General features: G+C 38.9%; 1 protein-coding gene across 2 annotated transcripts in view; it reads right to left on the bottom strand.

Annotated features, from left to right (window-relative positions):
• chchd6b (coiled-coil-helix-coiled-coil-helix domain containing 6b) overlaps positions 1 to 20,879 on the bottom strand; it is a 63,315-nt gene that overhangs the window by 1,514 nt on the left and 40,922 nt on the right. For both annotated transcript variants that reach the window (XM_088085765.1, XM_042501514.2), the window contains one exon: positions 16,412 to 16,547. In XM_088085765.1, coding sequence (XP_087941891.1) covers positions 16,412 to 16,547 — 136 coding nt within the window. The remainder of the gene's footprint in view (positions 1 to 16,411; positions 16,548 to 20,879) is intronic.

Genomic DNA, 20,879 nt, shown 5'->3' with positions numbered 1-20,879 from the left:
AAACGCATAAAATAGTAACAAATTTGACAATAACTTTAATCAACTAGAATTTCTGGTGCAGACTAACAAGGGTAGTAACATTTCATCAAATAGTTGCCTAATCTTGCATGTGTAGAACCCAACAAATATTTTTCCTCCAGCAAGAAACTCAAGGCAAACTAGCATGGTGTTCGCCTATAGGGTACAGCCAATGCTTTCTTTTACTGGCTGTAGTGGGAAACTATTCATCTCTCTTGCTAAAGCATCTTTTTTTAATAAATTTAGAGTAAATGTTTGGAGTCAATAGTTACAATGCAAACTCTTCTACGTGCATTGTACTGATGATTAAATTATAATTATGTAACAGACTACATGCCCAATCTTAAAAACATGGAGAATTTATTTTTGACAAATCTTTGAGCATTAATAAAAACTTGAGGCCATTACTGCAAATTTTGGGGCTCTTCCTGACTGATAGATGATACTCAGTAACTTGGAAACATGGCTCCTTTATAAGAAACCCACATTAAGAAAAATTAAGGTTAATTTTGATGTAGGCTTGCACAACACTTGCATTTAATCAGCTCACTGGTCAAAAAATTGTCTCCTCAAGTGTAAGAGATGGAAACACACATAATGTACTGTATTCCTTTAGAGGCACACAGACTCCACGCGACAACACAGAAAAACACAGACACACACGTATAAGTTCTAATCAAGTGAATCATAGTAGCCGCAGGGAAAGTCCCAAGTGGTTTATGAGAACAATAATCCAACAGTTGCAATATTTTGATTTTTTGTGAAATTATCCCACCACCCACCACCCCAAACCTTTCAGCAAGGCACTTCATTGCAACTATTCTTTATAACCTGCAGTGCATCTAAGAAACGTCAGAGCTTTTCAAAGCTTTTCAATTTTTGGCTTTTATTCTATTTCCTCATTCCACCTTAAAATCTAAAAGCTTGTAACTGCCTCTTGCTTGCTTATCAGGACTCTGTACTGTTGCCATAGCACCAGTCCTTAGTGCAGAAGTGACAGCAGCAGATGAGAGACTGCTCATGAAGAAGACTGTGGAATAGGGAGAGAGGGGCTGCGGTCGTACAAGTTGAAGGAAAAGAGTAGAAAAGAATGGTATTTCATTGATTAGTCAGTGCAAAATTAGAGATGACAGGAACAGAGAGAGGTGGTGTGTGTGCTAGGTGTATATCTGCAGCTGATGCAGGGCTTGGAGCAATAGGTAATATCATTTTTTAGTGATTGAGTGATTTTTTAAATTTAATATCAGTGTATTATAAGCCTATTTCAATTAGACTAGTGTCTTAACTTGGCTACTGACAATTTATCCAACCTGATTGCAAAAAAATCCTTCAACTGTGCTCCTCTTAGCTCCACATCTGGTCCGACTATCATCTACATCATCTATAGCTCTGCAGTACACCTCTTTAATACCGTAACTGCGTCACTTAACCCTTTACTTTAACAAGCCTAGAATTTAGGGATGTACGAAAGTATCGATACACTTGAACATCACAATATTATGTTTCGTGATACTCTATTGACTCTGTATTGATTGTTAAGTTTAGTTTAGATACAAAGATTCATAGCAGAGGCTCATTTTATGTTGTGTTTATACCCTCAACTGCTAAATCCTTCTGTGTTGTAATCTATCATCTGCCACTTGACCCCTTCGCTTCCATTCCAACGTATCACTGGCGTAAACACAAAGAACACAGGCCTATGAAACAGGCAGAGTAGTAAGGCGGGCACCGCTAGCATTGACATTTTTCCTAAAATAAGAGTTTAAAAAATTGCAATAAATCGCTGTGCTTGAAATATTGCAGTATATCATGATATATTGAATTGTAATCCATATATCGTGATAGGTAACTCATCACCAGATTCTTGCCAATGCACAACCCCAGTACGATTTTGATATTTTATAGCTTATCCTAATGCAGGCTGTACAAGCTCTGCATATGACTAAGACTAGTTCTTCTGACTGTGATCAGCCACTTTAATCCTCATAATGTCCTCCCAATTGCCATACACCTTTAGTCCTCTGGGGGCAAAAATGACCCTGCCTGGTTTGACGGTCATTCAAAGCATATTGTGTAAATTGTCAATCACCTTTAGTCCTACTTCAGTCCAACCCATTACCACACATTTTTCCCTTCGTTTTGGAATTTAGGGCCAAAAGACCTTGTTTACATAAGTATAGAAAACACATTTTGACAGCAAAAGATTTCATTTGGGGTCAGAATGACCCCTGGACAACACAGGGGAAGGATATCTCCCTCTTGCTTAAGGTGTTTGCTACCACCAACCAAATATCTGGTCCAATCAGGTAAAATAAACATTGAATCTATAACACCTTTGTCCCGTTAGCAATTAAATTCATTAATAAGACTCATTGTTAGTGTAGGTCATGTGCATGTTATGTTTGCATTTTTGATGTGGCAATGTAAATTGCAATGTACTGCTTGTTTTTCTGTCTTGTTTTAGCTGATGCAAATAAATTGCCTCTGCAATAAGTTAATGATAAACTCAAACTTAAGTTGTGCATAGAAGGGATTAAAATTTAAGACAAAGTGGTAAAGATTCCAGAGTGGTATTGAATGCTGCGTTTTAAATTTAGATAAGCCATCCACTGCAAGCCGGCCTGGATAAGCAGAAGAAAATGCATTGATGGAGTTTTATTTAGATTTGTTTATGTGTGTTGGTGTAGAGTAAGAAACACTGACAGCTGATTGTGTTTCAGAAACACAATGGGGTAAAACTAAACACCTCTTGTGTCAATACACATACAAACACACAGTCATAGAGAAAGACACAGGGCGACCCAGGGTTAGTGAAGCATTAGCTTGTGGCTGCTGGGTGGGCTAGTTGGCATGCTAACTACCTCAGTGCTCGGCTGGCAGGCAGATATGCTGGCGGGCAGGTTAGCTGTTCACTTGCCAAGTGCATCCGAGGGCATCGCAGCCTGTGCCATTGAATCAGAGATGAGCGGCAAATGTGACAAGGGGATTTAACTTTACTGTTCCGCTCACGTACTGAGATATAAAGGGGGACGGTGTGCGTCTGCATGAAAACGTGTGTGAAAGTAGCTCCGTTTATGTGTGCAGGAATTTATCTACACATTAACATGTGTGCAGGTGCACGCATGTGTGAGTGTGTGGCGGCAGTGTGTGTAGGTATTGCCACACTCATATACAGCAGTGTGATGGGACATTATGCCTCATGCATAGTGTATGAGGTAGTTCCTGAATTTCAAACTGACCCCTTGCACCCCCCACAGTACACACAGTTCAATTTGGTGCCCCAGGTCCAAATTTGGACTGCCGCCATCCACACTTGGATAATTTAAAGACAGGAAAAGCTTTTTATGCACGACACCTTGGGCAGGAGGGCAGCCAAATATTCAAGCTCAAGGTCTGCACTGAATTTAAGACACACACTCAGTTGCCGGTTTATTAGGTACACCAAGCTGAAGCTAATGCAGTCTAATCCAACAGCCCTGCAATAAATTCTACCTTCATGAAGGTTACAATGTTCAGCTTTTGTTAGAACTTTTTTTTAAAGAGGTGCTGACTCAACTTTATTGTCATTCTGGAGGATGCTGCTTGTGGAGCTGTTTAACTGTACTGCGTTGTACTGAAAGCTGCTTATAATATTATGTTTGCCCCATTTACAGTATATCAGCTGGATGTTGCACACTGAAGCTCCAATAATGTCTCTTGCTAAGACAAGATGTGCACAGGCCTTATGCTTGCCTTATTACGTAGATCTTAGACTCTCTGAGTAATCTAAGCACTAATATGTAGACATTACATGGCAGTAAATTTTATGGTGGGGTCAAAATAAACACAATGTAATTTGTTGTTCTTTTATTTTATGCTTTCTCATCCTATACACATGATTTGGAACTATTTCTACTTCATTATGACTGATTCTTGCTGAGATGGAGTAGTGTCTGCTGAGGTTAGATGTGGTACACACAAAAACACTAGTACACAGCGTATAGACACACAAACACATGTTTACGTCCACCTGCCAGTTTCCATCCAATTAGTGAGCAGTGTGAGCAGTAGATAGATTGTTTTTTTGTTGGCTGGGAACCAACTTTGCACAGCAGCAGCGTAGAAGCAACACTGTACACACACTGGGTGTGTTCACACCAGTCATAAGTAGTGAGTTACATACAGACAGAAGACCCACATGTAAACACATCTGCATCATGTTTAAGGAGGCGCTCACACACATACACACACAAACACACTTGCCTTGCTTACTTGCCTTTTCCCTGCAAAAAACAAAAATAATAGACAAGTAGAAAATCAATAACTGTCTTCTCTGCTCAGTGCTAACAGTTCTCCCCCTCTCTCTGGAGGAACAGAGACAGTTGCCAGGCAGGGATGTCAATCAGACACACAGTGGCCGTGGCTATGGCTGCTTTATAAACACACAGACTTACACTGATTACACAGTCACAGACAGCGAGTCAGTCAGTTAGTCAGTTGAGGAAGCCTCTTAATCAGTCAGTCTCTTAGTTTGTTACATCTACAGGACCATCTTAACTGTTGATTCACTCTATAGGTGTGTCGGTTGGTTGTCTGGCATGCAGTTGCTCAGTCTGTAAATCATTAGCCATCAAACAGTTAAAGGTACAATCACTGAATTAATGTACTAGAAACAGTCACTGATGTAATTTGATGAAAAGTCAGTGAATAACAAAGGTGGATATACAAATGTTTTTAGGGGAAGCTAATAAAAGAATCGAAGGGCAGATTTTTCCAAACATGTTTAAGCACATTAGCAACTTAAATGCCCTAAGTAATGCTACTATTCTGGCCTCCCACATTTCATTAGCTTTTGAATGATTTTAGCCACAGTGGCGGTCAGTCAGTCCACTACTTTGGACCAGACAGAAATATCTTGAAAACTATTGAATGGATTGCTACATTCATGGTGCTCTGGGGATAAGTCCTGATGGCTTTGGTGATCTCCTGACTTTTCATTTTGTACACCAGCTGGTAAAAGTTAAACTATCTGCAAAGCATAATCAAGTACATCTACGGGATGGATTGGCACAAATTCTGGTTTAAACAACTGTTTGATGGATTATCAAGCAATGTTCAGAGCTACTGAAAAAATACTTACAAGTCAAATAAAATTGAAAAAAGAATATGCAGACATGGAGAGAAAAATAACCTCAGTCACTGAGCTCAATGACGGAAAAAAATATAAAGTTATTAAGATTATAGGGGGCGAGAATTTGATACTTAACTGGTAGAATTGGGACGCAGAATCAGTTTAAAGCTAAGTCACACACACACATCAACGTATATTAGAGCTATGGTACATCGATAGCCACAGAAAATAAATTGCATTACATGGAAGGTTATTTGCAAAAGACTACTATAATAACTTTATTACACAAAAGTCCATGACTTTTTCCAAACTTTCAATGATTTTTACAAATTCCTTGACTTTTCAAAGCCTGAAAAATGTGATTGTGACATTCCATGACTTTTCCACGTTTCCACCATGGGAACCCTGATAATCTTCTATTTTCATTCTTTCCTGTTCGTGCTGTCAGATTAATCTTAAATAGATTAAATCAGTTTTTTTTTAATCAATATAATGTCATTACTACAGCAATACTGCTTGTCAATTATATTTCTCATAATTTTCTTATATACTATGCTATGCTATTTCCTTCACAGAAAAAAAAACATACCCTTGTACATAAACCGACATCACATAATCCGTGAGATCAAGCTACTTACATACATAACAATATGATAATGATGATGAGAAAACCTCTGTCTTCACCTTGTGAGTCCCTTGTCACAATTTAGAGATCGATCACATGTTAAAGAGATGACGATCAGTTCAGTGGAGTATGGCAGCAAGGATGAGATGTTTAGCTGGATGCTGATGGAGTGTTTTATAGATTTGAGAGAGAGAGAAAAAGAGACTGTTGGAGGATGGAGGGGAGGGACATGAAGAGAGAACAGCTAATCTTTATGTGGCCTGTGCCGTCATGGAGTGGTCGCCTTGGAGATGATAGATGTGAAGGAGAGGTGGGATGGAAAGAAGGAAAGACAGAGACATAAAGAGAAATATGTGAGCTAGCATGTGTGACTGTGTGGGCAGTGTGTATGGCTATATGAAATTCACAACAACGCAGGCGGTATGTCAATGTTTCGTTTTCACATGTTGCCAAAGCAGAATAATGGTATGAGATGTGGAAAGAAAACCCTATAAGGCAAGTAATTTAAATAACAATAGGTATTAACAGAATGAAAATGGCAGAGAAAAAAAATACATATATACATTATGTTAGTTTTGCTACAATTTTACAGCGAGTTGCAATCACACAAAAGCTAGAATCAGAGAATGCTCTTGTTATTTAAAGCAGATATTAATGACAGGAATATTACATATACAATCTGTGCATGTGTGTGTGTGTGTGTGTGTGTGTGTGTGTGTGTCTGTGTGTGTGTGTGTGTGTGTGTTTGTGTGTGTGTGTCTGTGTGTGAGACAGAGAGAGAGAGGCCAGTTTGCTGCTGAATAGAGTGGCTTTGTTATCAGATTGGAGTTAGCAGGCAGGCCAAGGCTCACAGTGGGGTTCACCACCTGCATCTATAGATAGCCATACACATACATGCATACACACACACACACAGTTACACAAAAACACATTTATTTTTTATTTCCTCTCTATTTTACAGTCCTAAAATCGTACTTTTTTTTTGTCTCAGCCTCTTCTTTCTTTATACAGGAGTGATTGACAGATCATCCTCTCCTCTTTCTTCTTCCTTCCATACTTTCTGCCATCCCTGGCTGACAAACCCTCTTCTCTTTATTCACCCTCTCTACATTCCTCCCATCATCCACCCCTACTGTATCTCCCTCTTACAGTTTTCCATTAACCCTCCTTCACTGACAGGCACTCTTAAGCTTCTATCTCTCCGACTTTTCCTCTCTTTCATCAGTCTCCATCCATTCCCACATTGACAGGCACCTTCTATTCCTCTTTCATCCCCGCTACAAAGACTCATCCCTCATTTTTTTCTCCCCTCTTTTTAGCTGGAAATGGCAGGATTCCCATTCCTATCAATCAACTTCTTCACCTGGACAAACTGAACAGGTTTGAATGAAGACATCTTGATTTTTTTTTTGTTGCTTGGATTTACTTTGGCAGGAAGACAGGCAAATAGCCGAGTGAAATCGTCTGCCATTACTAAAGCTATTCAGTTCTTTTTCATGGAGAATGGAGGTCTAAACATTTTATTGGGACTGAATGTTGTCTGAGAGGTACTTAAGATGCTGCTGGCACTACATTTAGAGACGGACGGCTCCCTGCGAAAACGTCTGTGAATTAGTTTGTGGTTAAAAGTGGCTGGTGTGGAAAATGTCAACTGAAATTTTTTGAAGAAGGGGTAATAGCTCTACACCGATACAGAGGATGCACAGATACTGACACACATACACAGAAATGCAACACACACACACACACACAAAGACACACAGCACAACTGATGGAGGTGACATTAAGAGAAAAGCACTTAAATGCGGCAGGATTCATCTGCAACCCCACGCACTCCAAACTCCTGCCTTATTCTAGAGGATATATGCAGGATTCCTGAAGTTAAATTCAATACCTTTTTATAAGAGTCTTTTTATACATCTAATACTCCTTATCAGTTCAGCGGTTTAATGATATAGGTGCTTTCCCTTGCTAAATAATGCTTTAAAAATTATTTTAACCTTTTAACACTGCAAAGGTAGGGGTCTGCAAATGCCTGCATTGGTATTTTGCTTATTGTGATGTCATTTCTTAGAGTATCTTCAAATGCTTCATATCTCTAAAATCTGTACAAACTAAAATAAAAGGTAATGTAAGTCAATAAACCATTAAATTAAAGTATTGGAATTGTCATTTCATCAGATTTTATAAAACAAAAGAGACTGTGGACAGAGCAGATTAAAGTATCGCTTTCTACATGTTTTTGCTTGTTGAACACGTATTCATAGTATTGCCTTTTTACTGGTGAAGGTTTTATTGCATGTACAATACCAAACCTAACTGTTGTCAACTCCAGTAATCTCTGAGTTATCATCACGCAGTTTCTGCTGCAGCTTCTCTGCTCTGATGTTTGCCGATTTCACTCTGTGAGGAACCTATAAACAGTAATGCTAGATCGTATCAATAATACAGTCTTCAATAGTTTAGCCCTAGGGCCCCTCTCATAACTGTTTTGGGTATATTTGGAAGTCATCACTACTTTTAAAATGGCATCCTGTTCTTTACTTGTTTGATTCCAAAGTATCTGAAAAGAAACTCAAGAGGTAGACACATTATCTACTGGTAACTGATTAAAGAGTAGCTTTGATTTGTATCTCCTGTTATTTCAGCCGGGAAGACTGCAACATGCATGAAGTTCACACTGTCAAGCCAAAACAGACAAAAATATGTGCTGGTAGAAGTATCTGACTCCTTGGTCTCAAGAGACAAAGTTAAGGGGTGGATGCAGAACTTGGCAGAGGTGTTTTTTTACATGCTGGGAAATGCATGCCCTCTTGTTTCAGTCCAGGTGAGTACCAAATGCATGAAATTCACACTGACAAGCAAAAACTGCCCATAACATGTAGTAGATAAACCAATGGACTCTTAGGTCTCTAGAAACAGATTTAAGGGTTAAGGTTAAAAAAGTGAGCATAGACAAAATGTCCTTGCAATGTAAAACGCAAATTGGATGTAAGTGAAACAGCACAAACTTCATACTGAATCAAGTTGGAGAGTCAAAATAGTTTGAGATAATCTTATTTTTTGTTAATCTTGTTTGCTGATGCCAAGCACATAAACCACCAGCTGTATTTACATCCAGATCAGACATGTCTGAGCACTGCTGTGGGCAGACACAAGGATTTTTAATTGCTCTGTTCAAACACAGGTTTTTACTTCACCACATCATAGGTTGTTGCGACTGTGAATGTAATCCTTGGTGTTTTCGTAGACAGCAACTCTTCTGGGGGTTCGTCCCTCTGTAACCTTTATACAGATTCACACTTGTCTCTGTAGCTCTATTTTTCTGCTTTGTGCTTAACAACATGTTCATTTACAAGTCTATTTCTAGCACAGGGGTGTCAGCATCGAAGCACTGTTAATTTCACCTGTCACTTCTGAGGCCATTGATAATGCTGATGCATTGGACTTCATGTCGGTCACTGTTCACATTTGAACTTTTCCAGTGTTGGTTCTGGTTCTGAGACTGGTATCTACCTTTTTTCGGACTTTAATTGCTCTAGGATAACAAAAATTGAATTTTTGAACAACCTGCAGGGGTGAAATAGTAGACTAAAAAGCAATTCTGCTCCTCCGCCCTTTTCTAATCACACAAAGCTAATCCTCTGTCTCTGTCTGTCTGTCTTCTTGTCTGTGTGCATGTGTGTCTGCTTGTCTAGCAGTGATACTATGCTATTACTAAAATAATACAGAGAAGAAAATATACCAGACACCAAAACTGTCGCAGCAGATCTGTGCTGCAGTAATGGCTTTGGCTCACCGTGAAGTTCTATGGCCGGCCTCCCAGCTTCAGGGCGCTTCTGCCGGCGGCTCAGCAAAGCTCTGTTGCTGGACTTGGAGCTCAGTGGCTCGCTTCAAGGCTTCATCACGCTTTGCCGCCATCCTACTTTGTCTAAAACAGCTGTTCTCGCCCAGATTCACTCTCAAGTGTCAACATTTGGCGCCAATGGATTAACATAAATCTGTACTTATTAGTACAGAAATAATTTGGTTGGTACCCTTAACAGTATATTTATTTATATTTGTATATTTATTCTTATGTATATATTTATGTTATGTTATGTTATGTTATGTTATGTTATGTTATGTTATGTTATGTTATGTTATGTTATGTTATGTTATGTTATGTTATGTTATGTTATGTTATGTTATGTTATGTTATGTTATGTTATGTTATGTTATGTTATGTTATGTTATGTTATGTTATGTTATGTTATGTTATGTTATGTTATGGTTATGTATTGTTGTATCTTCTGTGTTGTGCTGACCTGAGCAAAATTACTTCCCCATGAGGACAATAAAGGACATGTGATCTAATCAGAAATACAGAGTTTGGTAACCAGTCCTAATTGGAATACAATATATAACTGAGGCAAAGAGCAATCAGAATCCTCCAAGTATATTTTTAACCTGTTGAAAACAGGAGCCAAATTTAAACTGCTACTGCCCTTTTTAAAAGGCTTTAATTGAGAATAAATAGATTTCTGATTACCTTTCAATATGGCACCATATACACAAGTACAAATGCACCCACATACTGTTTCCGCAAAGCTGTGGTCTGTCATGGTTATCAAGGCAGAACTAAAGTGGCACTTAACAAAGGATCTCAGAGGCTGGCACATGCGCACACACACTTACACATCGGAGAAGACAAATACTGCGTTCAGGAGATCGACGGATTCAAGGAGGTTAAGTATGTGGGATACAGTGGCAAGTGTTGCTACAATGCCACTGGCCCTTGCTAATGGTATTAAATGGCACAGCACTAGCATTCTGCAAATGGTTGGCACTGAAGCCTTTGAGTACTGCAGAGAAGGGAGGGGTGACACTTACAGTAAGTGGTGGTTTGAGAAACGTTTGTTCTTGAATGTGACTTTGAGGACGCCTGTGTTTTGTTTCACTGAGAAGGAGGTTTGAAAGAGAGAATAGATGATGAGAGGCAAAGGGTGGACTCGCAAACTCGCTCATGAGCTTACACTTGCTGGAACGCACGGACGCAAGGACTGAAAAACACACACTGAATATAAAGACTTCCAATGACAATGACCATTTAGTGACAGTATATGAAGATAATGTCACACCAAAAAGGGACACAAAGCTTCATGGTAACGCAGGGCCTTGGTGAGCTGACATTTACCCTGCATCCCTCACACACACACACACACACACACACACACACACACACACACACACACACACACACACACACACACACACACACACACACACACACACACACATTTAAGGTGACATATGCATGACAATGGCCCAACAAGAGACGCTGCTATTGCACCCCCTGTCCCTCTGCTGTCAGAGAGGAGGTGCAAGGCCATATCCTGAAGCAACTGTCTCTAATGGATGGCAGAGGGCAGTATGTGTGAAAATTGTGTGTGTGTGTGTGTGTGTGTGTGTGTGTGCGCGCGCACGAATGCGTGTTTGTGTGTGTGTGTGTGTGCATGAATCATAAGACATAAAAGAACTTTTGAGTGACATATAAGGAAGGCTGTGCCACTGTAGATAGTGAGTTGGGTGGACTTCAAGCGGGAGACAGAAAAAGTGAGATAGATACTCTAGTGATGTTCAGATCAAGACACTGGCAGAGAAGACAGATAAGCAGGCCGCTCGTTTCATTGGCAGATTGATTGACAAACAGACAGGCTGACATAGAGAAACAGATATATACAGTTAAGGCATATATGAATAAACTCTTGGAAAGTCATACAAGTCGGTGGTAGCTTGGTGGACAGAAGTGATCCATGCCAAAACAATAAGGGACTGCTGCCAGGATTAATTCAACACAAAATGTAACTTTGCTTACACCACTTCATGATACAGAAAATAATGTGAGAAAGAGAGAAAGATGATATTTTATACGTGTCAAGCTTCTTGAACAGAAAGATACAAAAGAGAGAGCGATAACTATGTCCAAGAAAAGCAACAAGCGTAAGGTATCAGCTTCAGACAGAGATTCATTTTGTGGAGAAAAATACAGCATTCTCCCTTTAATCAAAGGGAAGAATGCATCTGCTTTAGAAAATCCTTAAAAGCACATACAGATAACAAAAGAACAGAGCTTTTAAGCTGTCGGGAGGTTTTCAGCAGGATAGAGGCTTTGCTGCCCATTGAGCAGTCATGTTATTGTTGCACAAAGCTGAAAAATGACTGTGTTCAATTACACTGTATGTCTTTCCTAACTCACTTGCAATTTTATCTACCTATGAAAAGCCAGAGTGCATCTCAAAAATATTTTGGTGTATTATTGTTGTCCTTCACTGCAGCAGCTAAGTGGTCTTTTGAAAATTACAAAATTACAATGGGCATGTTGGCCCAGTGTTAATGTAAAAGAATTTAGAAAGTGCTGCTCCTAAAGAAGATATCTAATATTTAAAAAAAATAGACATTTGGTTATTAAACTGTTTATTTCCTGATGACACAATAATTTGTTTGTCAAAACTGCAACCAAATGACTTTTCCAAAATGCGTCTTTTTGCTATGTTATTTTTCATATTGTCACTCAGGACATGATGTGGTCATGTTAGGTGAATGTAATTACCTCCTTGACAAACAAACCCTCTGTTCCACTTTTGGAACGAGCACACAGGCACCTTGTTCAGGGAAAGGTAAAACCTCCATTATTAACAGTCTCACCCTTAACAAAATGTTTCCTCCAGGGTCTATAGAATATTATATTTCATAATGAAATATGATCCAGTCAGTGCACTCTCTTATGACACACTCTGCAGTGCACATTGCTCTCTGTTGACCCTTCACTACCTGCAGCCATAGTAAAACTTTTCCTAAAACTCTCGTCCAAGTGCTCTGCTCTGCCAAGCTGCTGGCTCTGTCAGATCCACTTATAGACAGGCACACTGGACAGCTGCCTGTGTGTCCAGAGGGGTCTTGGGACTGCCCACTCATTTCTTTTCATTATCGCTGACTGATCGGGAGCCTCCGATGGTAGCTCTGCTTGTCTTCCCTCTCCATTTGACCCAATCTCAGTCATTTGCGTACTTGCAAGTATTCTTATTTTAACCCAGCAGCATAGCTACGTAAATGTTTCCATAAAATCTAAGAAAATAATCAGCTCTAAAAAGGTGACTGTATTACGGACAGAGGTATTGAAAAGTAATTGTTTCAACTATTTCAGAAAATATGTTTTATATGTATGTCACTGAGATTTCAGACTGCAACATCTGACTAGATCAAGAGACTCCGTGGGCTCTGAGATGACTGCTCTAAACTGAGTTACATAACCAACACCATTAAAAGTATCCCAAAATAACTATTAGCAGTTCCTCTAATAACTATTAGCAGTTAGATATTCGGGCCAGGACTTCCTCTTTCATTCCTGGTCATTTCAGCCAATCTCTATATACAGATATCTTCATAAGAATGAGGATAAAATTTCAAAAAAGCTAACACCAGACTAGATAGTCATCAGATGACAGCTGACACATTGCATTTCAGCCATTGTGTTCCAGCTCTCCACACAGACTGCTGCTTAAACTTGATGGTCAATGCAGACTACAAATGGAGAAGAAACAGACACCAGAACGTTTCCAAAACCTAAATCTTGTACTGTTACCTACAGATTTTTCATACACATGCAAAAATATGTATACATAGATCACTTTGATACCCAAGACCACTTAAAATTATGATGATTCTCAGGCAAGTTCCAGAGCTATATTTAGCGCCTTTTTTTCTGACTTCAAAGCAGATGTATGGGTGTTTATCCGTGAATGGCCATCCAAGAGAATATCAAGAGAAAAATGTATTATGTTCATTGTGTATATGTGTTCAGATTTCACGTTTTTTGATGCAAATCGCCATAGTCTGAGGCGTTAAATGGTTTTAAAATACCATATAGCATAAATGTGCTGTGTCGCAGCCACTGCTGCTGTAACTGCTGACCATGTTGATAAGTGAGTCAAACCACCATAACTACAGTATCTTGACATTGTTTTCAGGACACCAGCATGCACCTGTCCCTTTCACCACACTACCTTTCCCACACATCTTTCCCTCTGCACCCCCCTTTGAATCACACGCGCCCAATACTTTGAAATCTCTGGACCAGATCAAGACTCTTGTCTCTATCTTCTTTTTCTCAGTGGATTCATCACTCCCAGCTACTTTCACTGACCACATCTGCCTACTCTCGTTGCACTGTTCGTGACCCGTCCCATTCATGCCACTGGTGTATAGATGGGATGAGTATAAAATGCAAATAATAATAGCAACAAGAGACTTAAAAGTAAGGCCTGATAGAACCATTGGGAGAGAGGGCTCAGCTCTAAAACTACAACAGAACAGTTGAATTGCTCACTTCATTTTACTATTTGTTTTTTTTTTTTTTTTTAAAGCGCTTTGCTGCTTGTATGAACATGTATGAATGATTTGGCCCCTCAACAGGTCTTTTTAGAAATGTGTGTGTTCAAAAATGGCAACAGCATGTCTCACACCAGGCTGTGTGACTGTGCAAGCAAATAAACATGCGAGGGATAGCACCTGACAGTTTAGCTGAACCTACCTATGACCTAACAGAGCTCCACAGAGAGCAGTGCAGCTCAGAGCTAATGCAGTGGCTAATGTGACAAAGTGTGCAGTGAAGGGCAGTGAAAGAGGTGTTAATATAGAAGGAGGTACAAATGGAGGATGTGAACTGGCAAAGAAGAGATGGATCAACAGTGACAGCAGCATTAAAGATCCAAGGACGAGCAGATAATACTCAATATGGGTGAATAAAGAGAGAAATAAAGACGTAAAGGTTATAATGTAGGATGTATATTGGATGGAGATAGTTTAATAGGACACTCAAATGTGAGGTCTTTCACGTTAACACACCTATCTTAAATCAAGGAACATTTATATGCCTTTTTAAGTTTGAGCTTGGGATATACACTCTTCAGAAGTCTTAAAGGTCAACCTGAAAATCCAACCATCCTCAAAAGAGTACCGCAGGTCACTCCTGAAGAGCCAAGATTTCATCTGTTAGATTATCTCAATAAAGAAAGGTTAGACAGAGAAGATGTCTGCGATAAAAATGTTTTGGATCAAGATTGTTTTTTCCAAAGCCAGACAGCAACCATGTGGAATTTTAAAAAGGCAGGACCATATGACTTTCAAGTGGACAAAACTCGAGGATTTTTAACATAAGTGTAGCTAAGAGCCATTCAACAATTTGGCCTGCTGTGCCGCAAAGAAAAGATAAAAGTCTACCATAGAGCACAGTCATTTTTGGCCTCTAAACCACCGTCTGAAAAGGACTACACCCCATTTATCAATGCCAGTCAAATCCACCATCTTCTGCCAGTGTAAAAGTTAAGGACTTTAAATTTCTATTCAGAAGACAGTGCAGCATCTGAGGCTGCTCCAGTTTATAGCCCACAATACTTTCACTTACAGAGGGATGGCTGTACTGTTGACACGTTCAAAACAGACTGAAGCTTTCTTTTTCATTCATTTGCCCTTTTACTCTTTCTTTCAGTCTCTTGTTTCCTTGCACTTTCCTTTTCTGGCTCGTATTCACACTCATTCTCTCAAGGATATTGCTGATTGAATCTGTATTAAACAAGTGCCTCAAAAAAGGGGAAAAACAGCTTGCCTTTAGTCTGCACTCACAATCTGAGTTTATAAAACACATGCTCACAAAAAACTGACCCACGTACAAACACATATACACAGATTTTATATTTTTTCCCCTGCAAAGAACACCATCCCACTGGCAAATGGATCTTTTGAACCAGTTTAAAAAGACTGATTGCTTTTATTGTGAGCCTTTGCCTTGCTTTTATCAACCGTTTAAACTGCCAAATTCACCAATTGTTGTTTTGTGCCTTTTATCTACTTTGGAGCCATATCAGTGCGTTTTGTCACGATAATATGTGCAAATTGCCCCATTCATTATTGTTTTTTTGATGGAGAAATTGGGTAAAATAAGCACTTTGTAGATAAGCATAGGGTCTGAACACTATTTGCGAAAGTATCAGCAGAAAGCAGAATGCATTTCAAAGAGCTGAATGCCACAACTGATTTTAATACACTAATAACGGTGTAATCTTCCTATCAGAAAGTTCCAAAACACAGTACACGCCTGGTGACTTATAAATCCGCTCAATAAGCATGTCTCATTGATTTAGCTTCCTATTTGAAGTGTCAAAGTAACCCAACATGCAGATTACAATTCTAAGAAGTTAACTGATTCAGTATAAGGAGCACTGAAAGGATTATTTGTCTCCTCACCTTTTTGTTCCTCTGTCAGTGTGACTGTCAAGCTCCTTCCAGGTCTCACTAATTAACTGCTATCCTTCTGTCTTCTTTAAAAAAAAAAGTGAGCTAATTAAAAAAAAAACATCTTTACAGAAAAGAGAGCCACTTTAAGTACTGTGGCCATGTGTGTTACTCAAGGGGAGTGAGCAAGTAGTGATAACGGCAAAAACAAAACAATGGGAGTGGGAAATTGAAAGTAGAGACGTGTGAAGTTACCTGCCACACACATATTTACACATTACAACAGAGCAACACACCCCCACAAAAAACAGCAGTTGAAAAAAAACACTATTTTCTTCATTCTTTCATCTCATCACACTGACTTGTAGTGTAGAGCCCTCGCCTACCTTCTTGGCTTGCTGGACACAGGTCATGTACTGTTTGGCCAGGCTGGAGCAGTGCAGGGTCTGCTGTGGATTTTCTCTGTAGCACTGGAGCACCTTGGCCTGCAGCTCACTGCACACAGATGCAGTCTGTCGAGGTCTACACATAAACAGAGGGTAGAGAGGAGGGTCAGTATGATTATGGCACGGCACTGTGTACTGAGAATGTCTTCATTTACTATGAATGCTCCAACCTCTTGGAGATGTATAATTGTGCATTTTTTTAAAGTTCATTTGATTGTCAGTTTTAACTTTGTATTAATGAAATGCGCCTTTGGAGATCGGATACAGTTTTAAATGCATCCTATGCATCCTCAGTGTGTCTTGAGGTCCAGTCAATCAGACCACATGTAAAGGTGGTCTGGGCTGCTTATGGCCACATTCTCTCAGCAAAGTGTATGCTAAATATGTCCACATTGAAGGACCATTTACTCAGTCTACTCTCTTGTGTATCCATCTTCCTCCAGATAGGCAAACTTTCTGTTGCTGTCATTACACAGCACTGTAGAAGCAATCAGTTAAACATCTGCTTGGTTAGAAAGAGGTGACACAGCAGCAGCTGTTAAACCTGCCCCAACAAACTCATACTGACACTGAAACAGCTTGAAATCCGTTAATTACCATTGGGTAAGTAACCAACTGTACCTGGTGTGGAGCTCACACTTCCTCAGTAGTAATCTGATAGTGGCGGGGGAAACTATTAATTTGGCAGTAAAGGGTGCGTAGAGCACAACAAACTTTCCAAAAATGCATTTGGTCTTTGCAACATAGATGATGTATGTCTTTATTTGCATAGAAAGCAGGGAAGAAAGATTTGATCAAAACTGGTCTCTTTAGAGGCATGTGAAGATGCATTTTAATACCAGAAGTGAGGAGACTGACATAGTCCACTTGTTATCTGATCATCCAAGAAAAATGGTTATATCAGATGTAAAGAGGCTCTTAGCCTGTAAAGGGATTGTCTTGTACCAGGTATTGCCAGTGGTGCTGCACCAGTTGCTCAGTATTATCAAAAACATTCCTAGTTGATTGGTATTATGCATTGTTGATTTATTGTTATTGGTATAGGTATTGAGCTCTATTTCCCCTTGCTCTTGATTGTAAAATAACATAAGCACTGACACTGAAATAAATAAATTCACAAAAAAAGATTTTCAATCAGTTTTATGTTTTATCTTCCTATTTATAGAACATATTCAACCTTTTCACTGAAATAAAACATGGAAGAATTGAACATCTTTAACAGAGAGATATAAATCCTTAATTCTATAATTCTATGAGCTTAAAAGCTCAAAACATACATTTATACAGTAACTATAACTGTAGGCAACTGTAATAAGAATTTCTTTTGTCATAGGTTAGACAATTATTCACATCTATTATGATTATGTTATACTGACAAACTTCACGCTGATATTAGAGATGGCCTTACTAGGAATGCAACAGGGCAATGAACAGAGTCAGCAACATCGTTTGACAGGTGACAAACAGCCATGAAACCTTCCTCTAGTTTTTAGACAAAGCAATATAAAGCTGTAAAATAAGCTGTACTCAAGAAAACATTATCTTGAGTATAAATCTACAGCTTCAGTCTCTGGCACACGTGCACAAGATACAGTGGCAGTCTTTGTTGCTTTGAGAAAATAAATTTAAAATAAGAATCACAGGACTAACTACCATAAGTCATTAATTTCAACTATGCCGAATTGGAATATAATAATAATGATTGAAAATAAACTAAAAAACATACAAATGACTAAACATTGATTAATCCTTGAAGGCTTAGTTGAAACCACAGTAACCGCAGCACTTACAATGTCTGTTTTGTATCATTAAATCTTATGAAGAGCAAAGGAAAATAAAAACACAGGAGATTGTTTATGGTTTGTTTTAGTTGCAGTTGGAGGAGCTAAGATAGTTTCAAAGGCTTCAAGGTGCAGCCTGTGGAGAGAGATGAATTATGCATTGACAAAGCAGCTTAAGAGTCAAAGTCAAACTTTCTCTTTTCTTTTTATCTCACTCACACATACAGTACATGTGTGTAGACAAAAGCACACAATCATATGCACACATGCAAGCAAACACACACACACACACACACACACACACACACACACACACACACACACACACACACACACACAGGTAGTGAATGCTAATCCTACATGAGGGTAATCCTTGAGTGCTCTGTTGCTTGTAGTAATTTACCTGCTGTTGTGACAGAACTCGTAACTGGAAGGATTGGGATATGGATATGTACACACACACACACACACACACACACACACACACACACACACAAAATTTATTATTCACAGTATCCTGTACAACCGCTCATATGCACACTCATTCCAATAGCAAAAGAATAGAGCAAAACATAACAGAACAAAATTGAATAAAATGGAACAAAATACAAGAAAACCAAACCAAAACAGAGTAGAACAGAATTAAATAAAGTAGAAACTAATATAATATAACGGCAAGGAACAAAACAGAACAGACTAGAACAAAATTGAATAAAACAGAGGAGAATAGAACACAAAAGAATTACTGTAAAAGAAAACATAAAATAAATAAATAAATGTAATAGAACAAATCAGAATATACAGTAATGGAACAGGAAAGATAAGATTAGAATAGAACATTAAAAATACTAAAAGTATTTTAATGTGCTTGAAACTTCTGTATGAAACGAATATTGCATGAATTGCTACTTCTTTGTGTACAGTATCACAGTATGCAAACAATAGATACTATGCCGGCATAAATTTCCCACAATGCCATGCAGTAGACCCAAACCTTCATAATGGACACAAACAACACGGCTCTGTTTCAGTTGGTGAGTGTGAGTATAAGATTTCCCTTTGCTAGGCGAACTATATACTAAATATTGTTTTTTTTATATTGTCCATAGAGGTGAGGTTGGAACTCGTTACCCTGGTTATGCATCTAAAATTGGCAAGGATGCTCTCAGAAAGTGACATAGTAATTACGGCCCAGTTTGTCCAAAAATATGCAGTCCATACTAATGATTATTCACACAAAAAGTATGTTGAACAATCGTGCACATAGGAGTATGTAGTGCATAGTATTATAATTTGGATACAGTAAATGTAACAAATTGTAGATAATTTAAGATGTTTCAAATTTCCTTTTTTCTGTGCATCAAAAGCAATTCTCATTCATGAAAGTTTTTATTTTAGATCTGGGCTTCATTTGTCAACTGCTGCTACCAAGGACGATAATGAACTTTGAACACAGCTCCTCTGCCTGTGTATGACACTAGACAAGACCTTGTTTAGACATTTATTATGTCAAGTTTTCTCATTTTCTAATGAACTTCATGATGTTATCACACAGTCATTTCTTCAGTCTGTATACATTACTGTATTGTTCAGACGAATGAACAACAAGCAAGAGACAGAAAGAGAAAGACAAAGAATTAGTGGTCCATTTTATAAGGAGATGCATGGCTTCCTTTAACATGATGGGACATGCCTATTTATTTTGGGAAGCTGACCACCTGACATTCACGTACGCAATCATGCACATACACAGAACTGCCCTCATGCCATTCCTCCAAGCAATTACAGACTCATGCATCCTTCACATATGAATGAGCCCAGTTGTCCCTACCTTCACTGACAAATACACACAATAAATTTGTGTGTGCGTGTTTGAACTGTGCTTTGTAAATACACTGCATGTGTGTGTGCGCATGAGATAAACTGTACACACGGAAGACTGTGGAAGAAATTTCTCTGCACTTGTATGTGTATTGTGCACTCTGAGTTTGTGTGTGTGTGTGTGTGTGTCTGTGTGTGCAGTGGAGGGTGGAGCGACAGGATTAAATAAATCACATGCGGAGAGAATATTCATGAAAGGAGAAGTGAATGCAACCTGAGAGAGAGAAAGGGAGAGAAACAGAACGTGACAGTGACGCTTTTAATGACAAATAACCCTTGCAGTAGCCCATGGCAACCATCACAATCTGCATTTTACCTCTTGCACTTTGTGCAGTGCCATGCCACTCTGTGCTCAGGATGACGGTTGAAGAGTAGTGCTTTTTGCTTAATGTGTGACCAACAGTCATTCAGTTGGGACACTGACAAGGTGCTATCAGGGTCTATATTATTCACTTGTTGATGTTATTAAGAGCAGGCAAACAGAGTTTCAGTCATGTAAAAGAAAGCTGGATACACTCATCTGAGGTGCTGGCTTTGCTTAATATTAAAATACTTAACAGCCTTATGTTACATGATACAGGATTTCAGACTGAATGGCTCTCATTCAAATTAAAAAGGACATTATGAGATTAAAGACAGGATCTGCCAAGAAAAACAAAGAATTTGTGTTATACTGAAAATGAGGACAGCACTGAAGTGTTGGTCAGTTTAAAATCCATTGCCAAGAGTTTCAATCGCATGATTAA

Source organism: Plectropomus leopardus, chromosome 2 (genome assembly GCF_026936395.1).
Source record: "Plectropomus leopardus strain MGB_pleo_1.0 chromosome 2, ASM2693639v1, whole genome shotgun sequence".
Classification (NCBI taxonomy): domain Eukaryota; kingdom Metazoa; phylum Chordata; class Actinopteri; order Perciformes; family Serranidae; genus Plectropomus; species Plectropomus leopardus.
The sequence above is the reverse complement of the archived record's forward strand: the minus strand, read 5'-3'. Positions and strand labels throughout refer to the sequence as shown.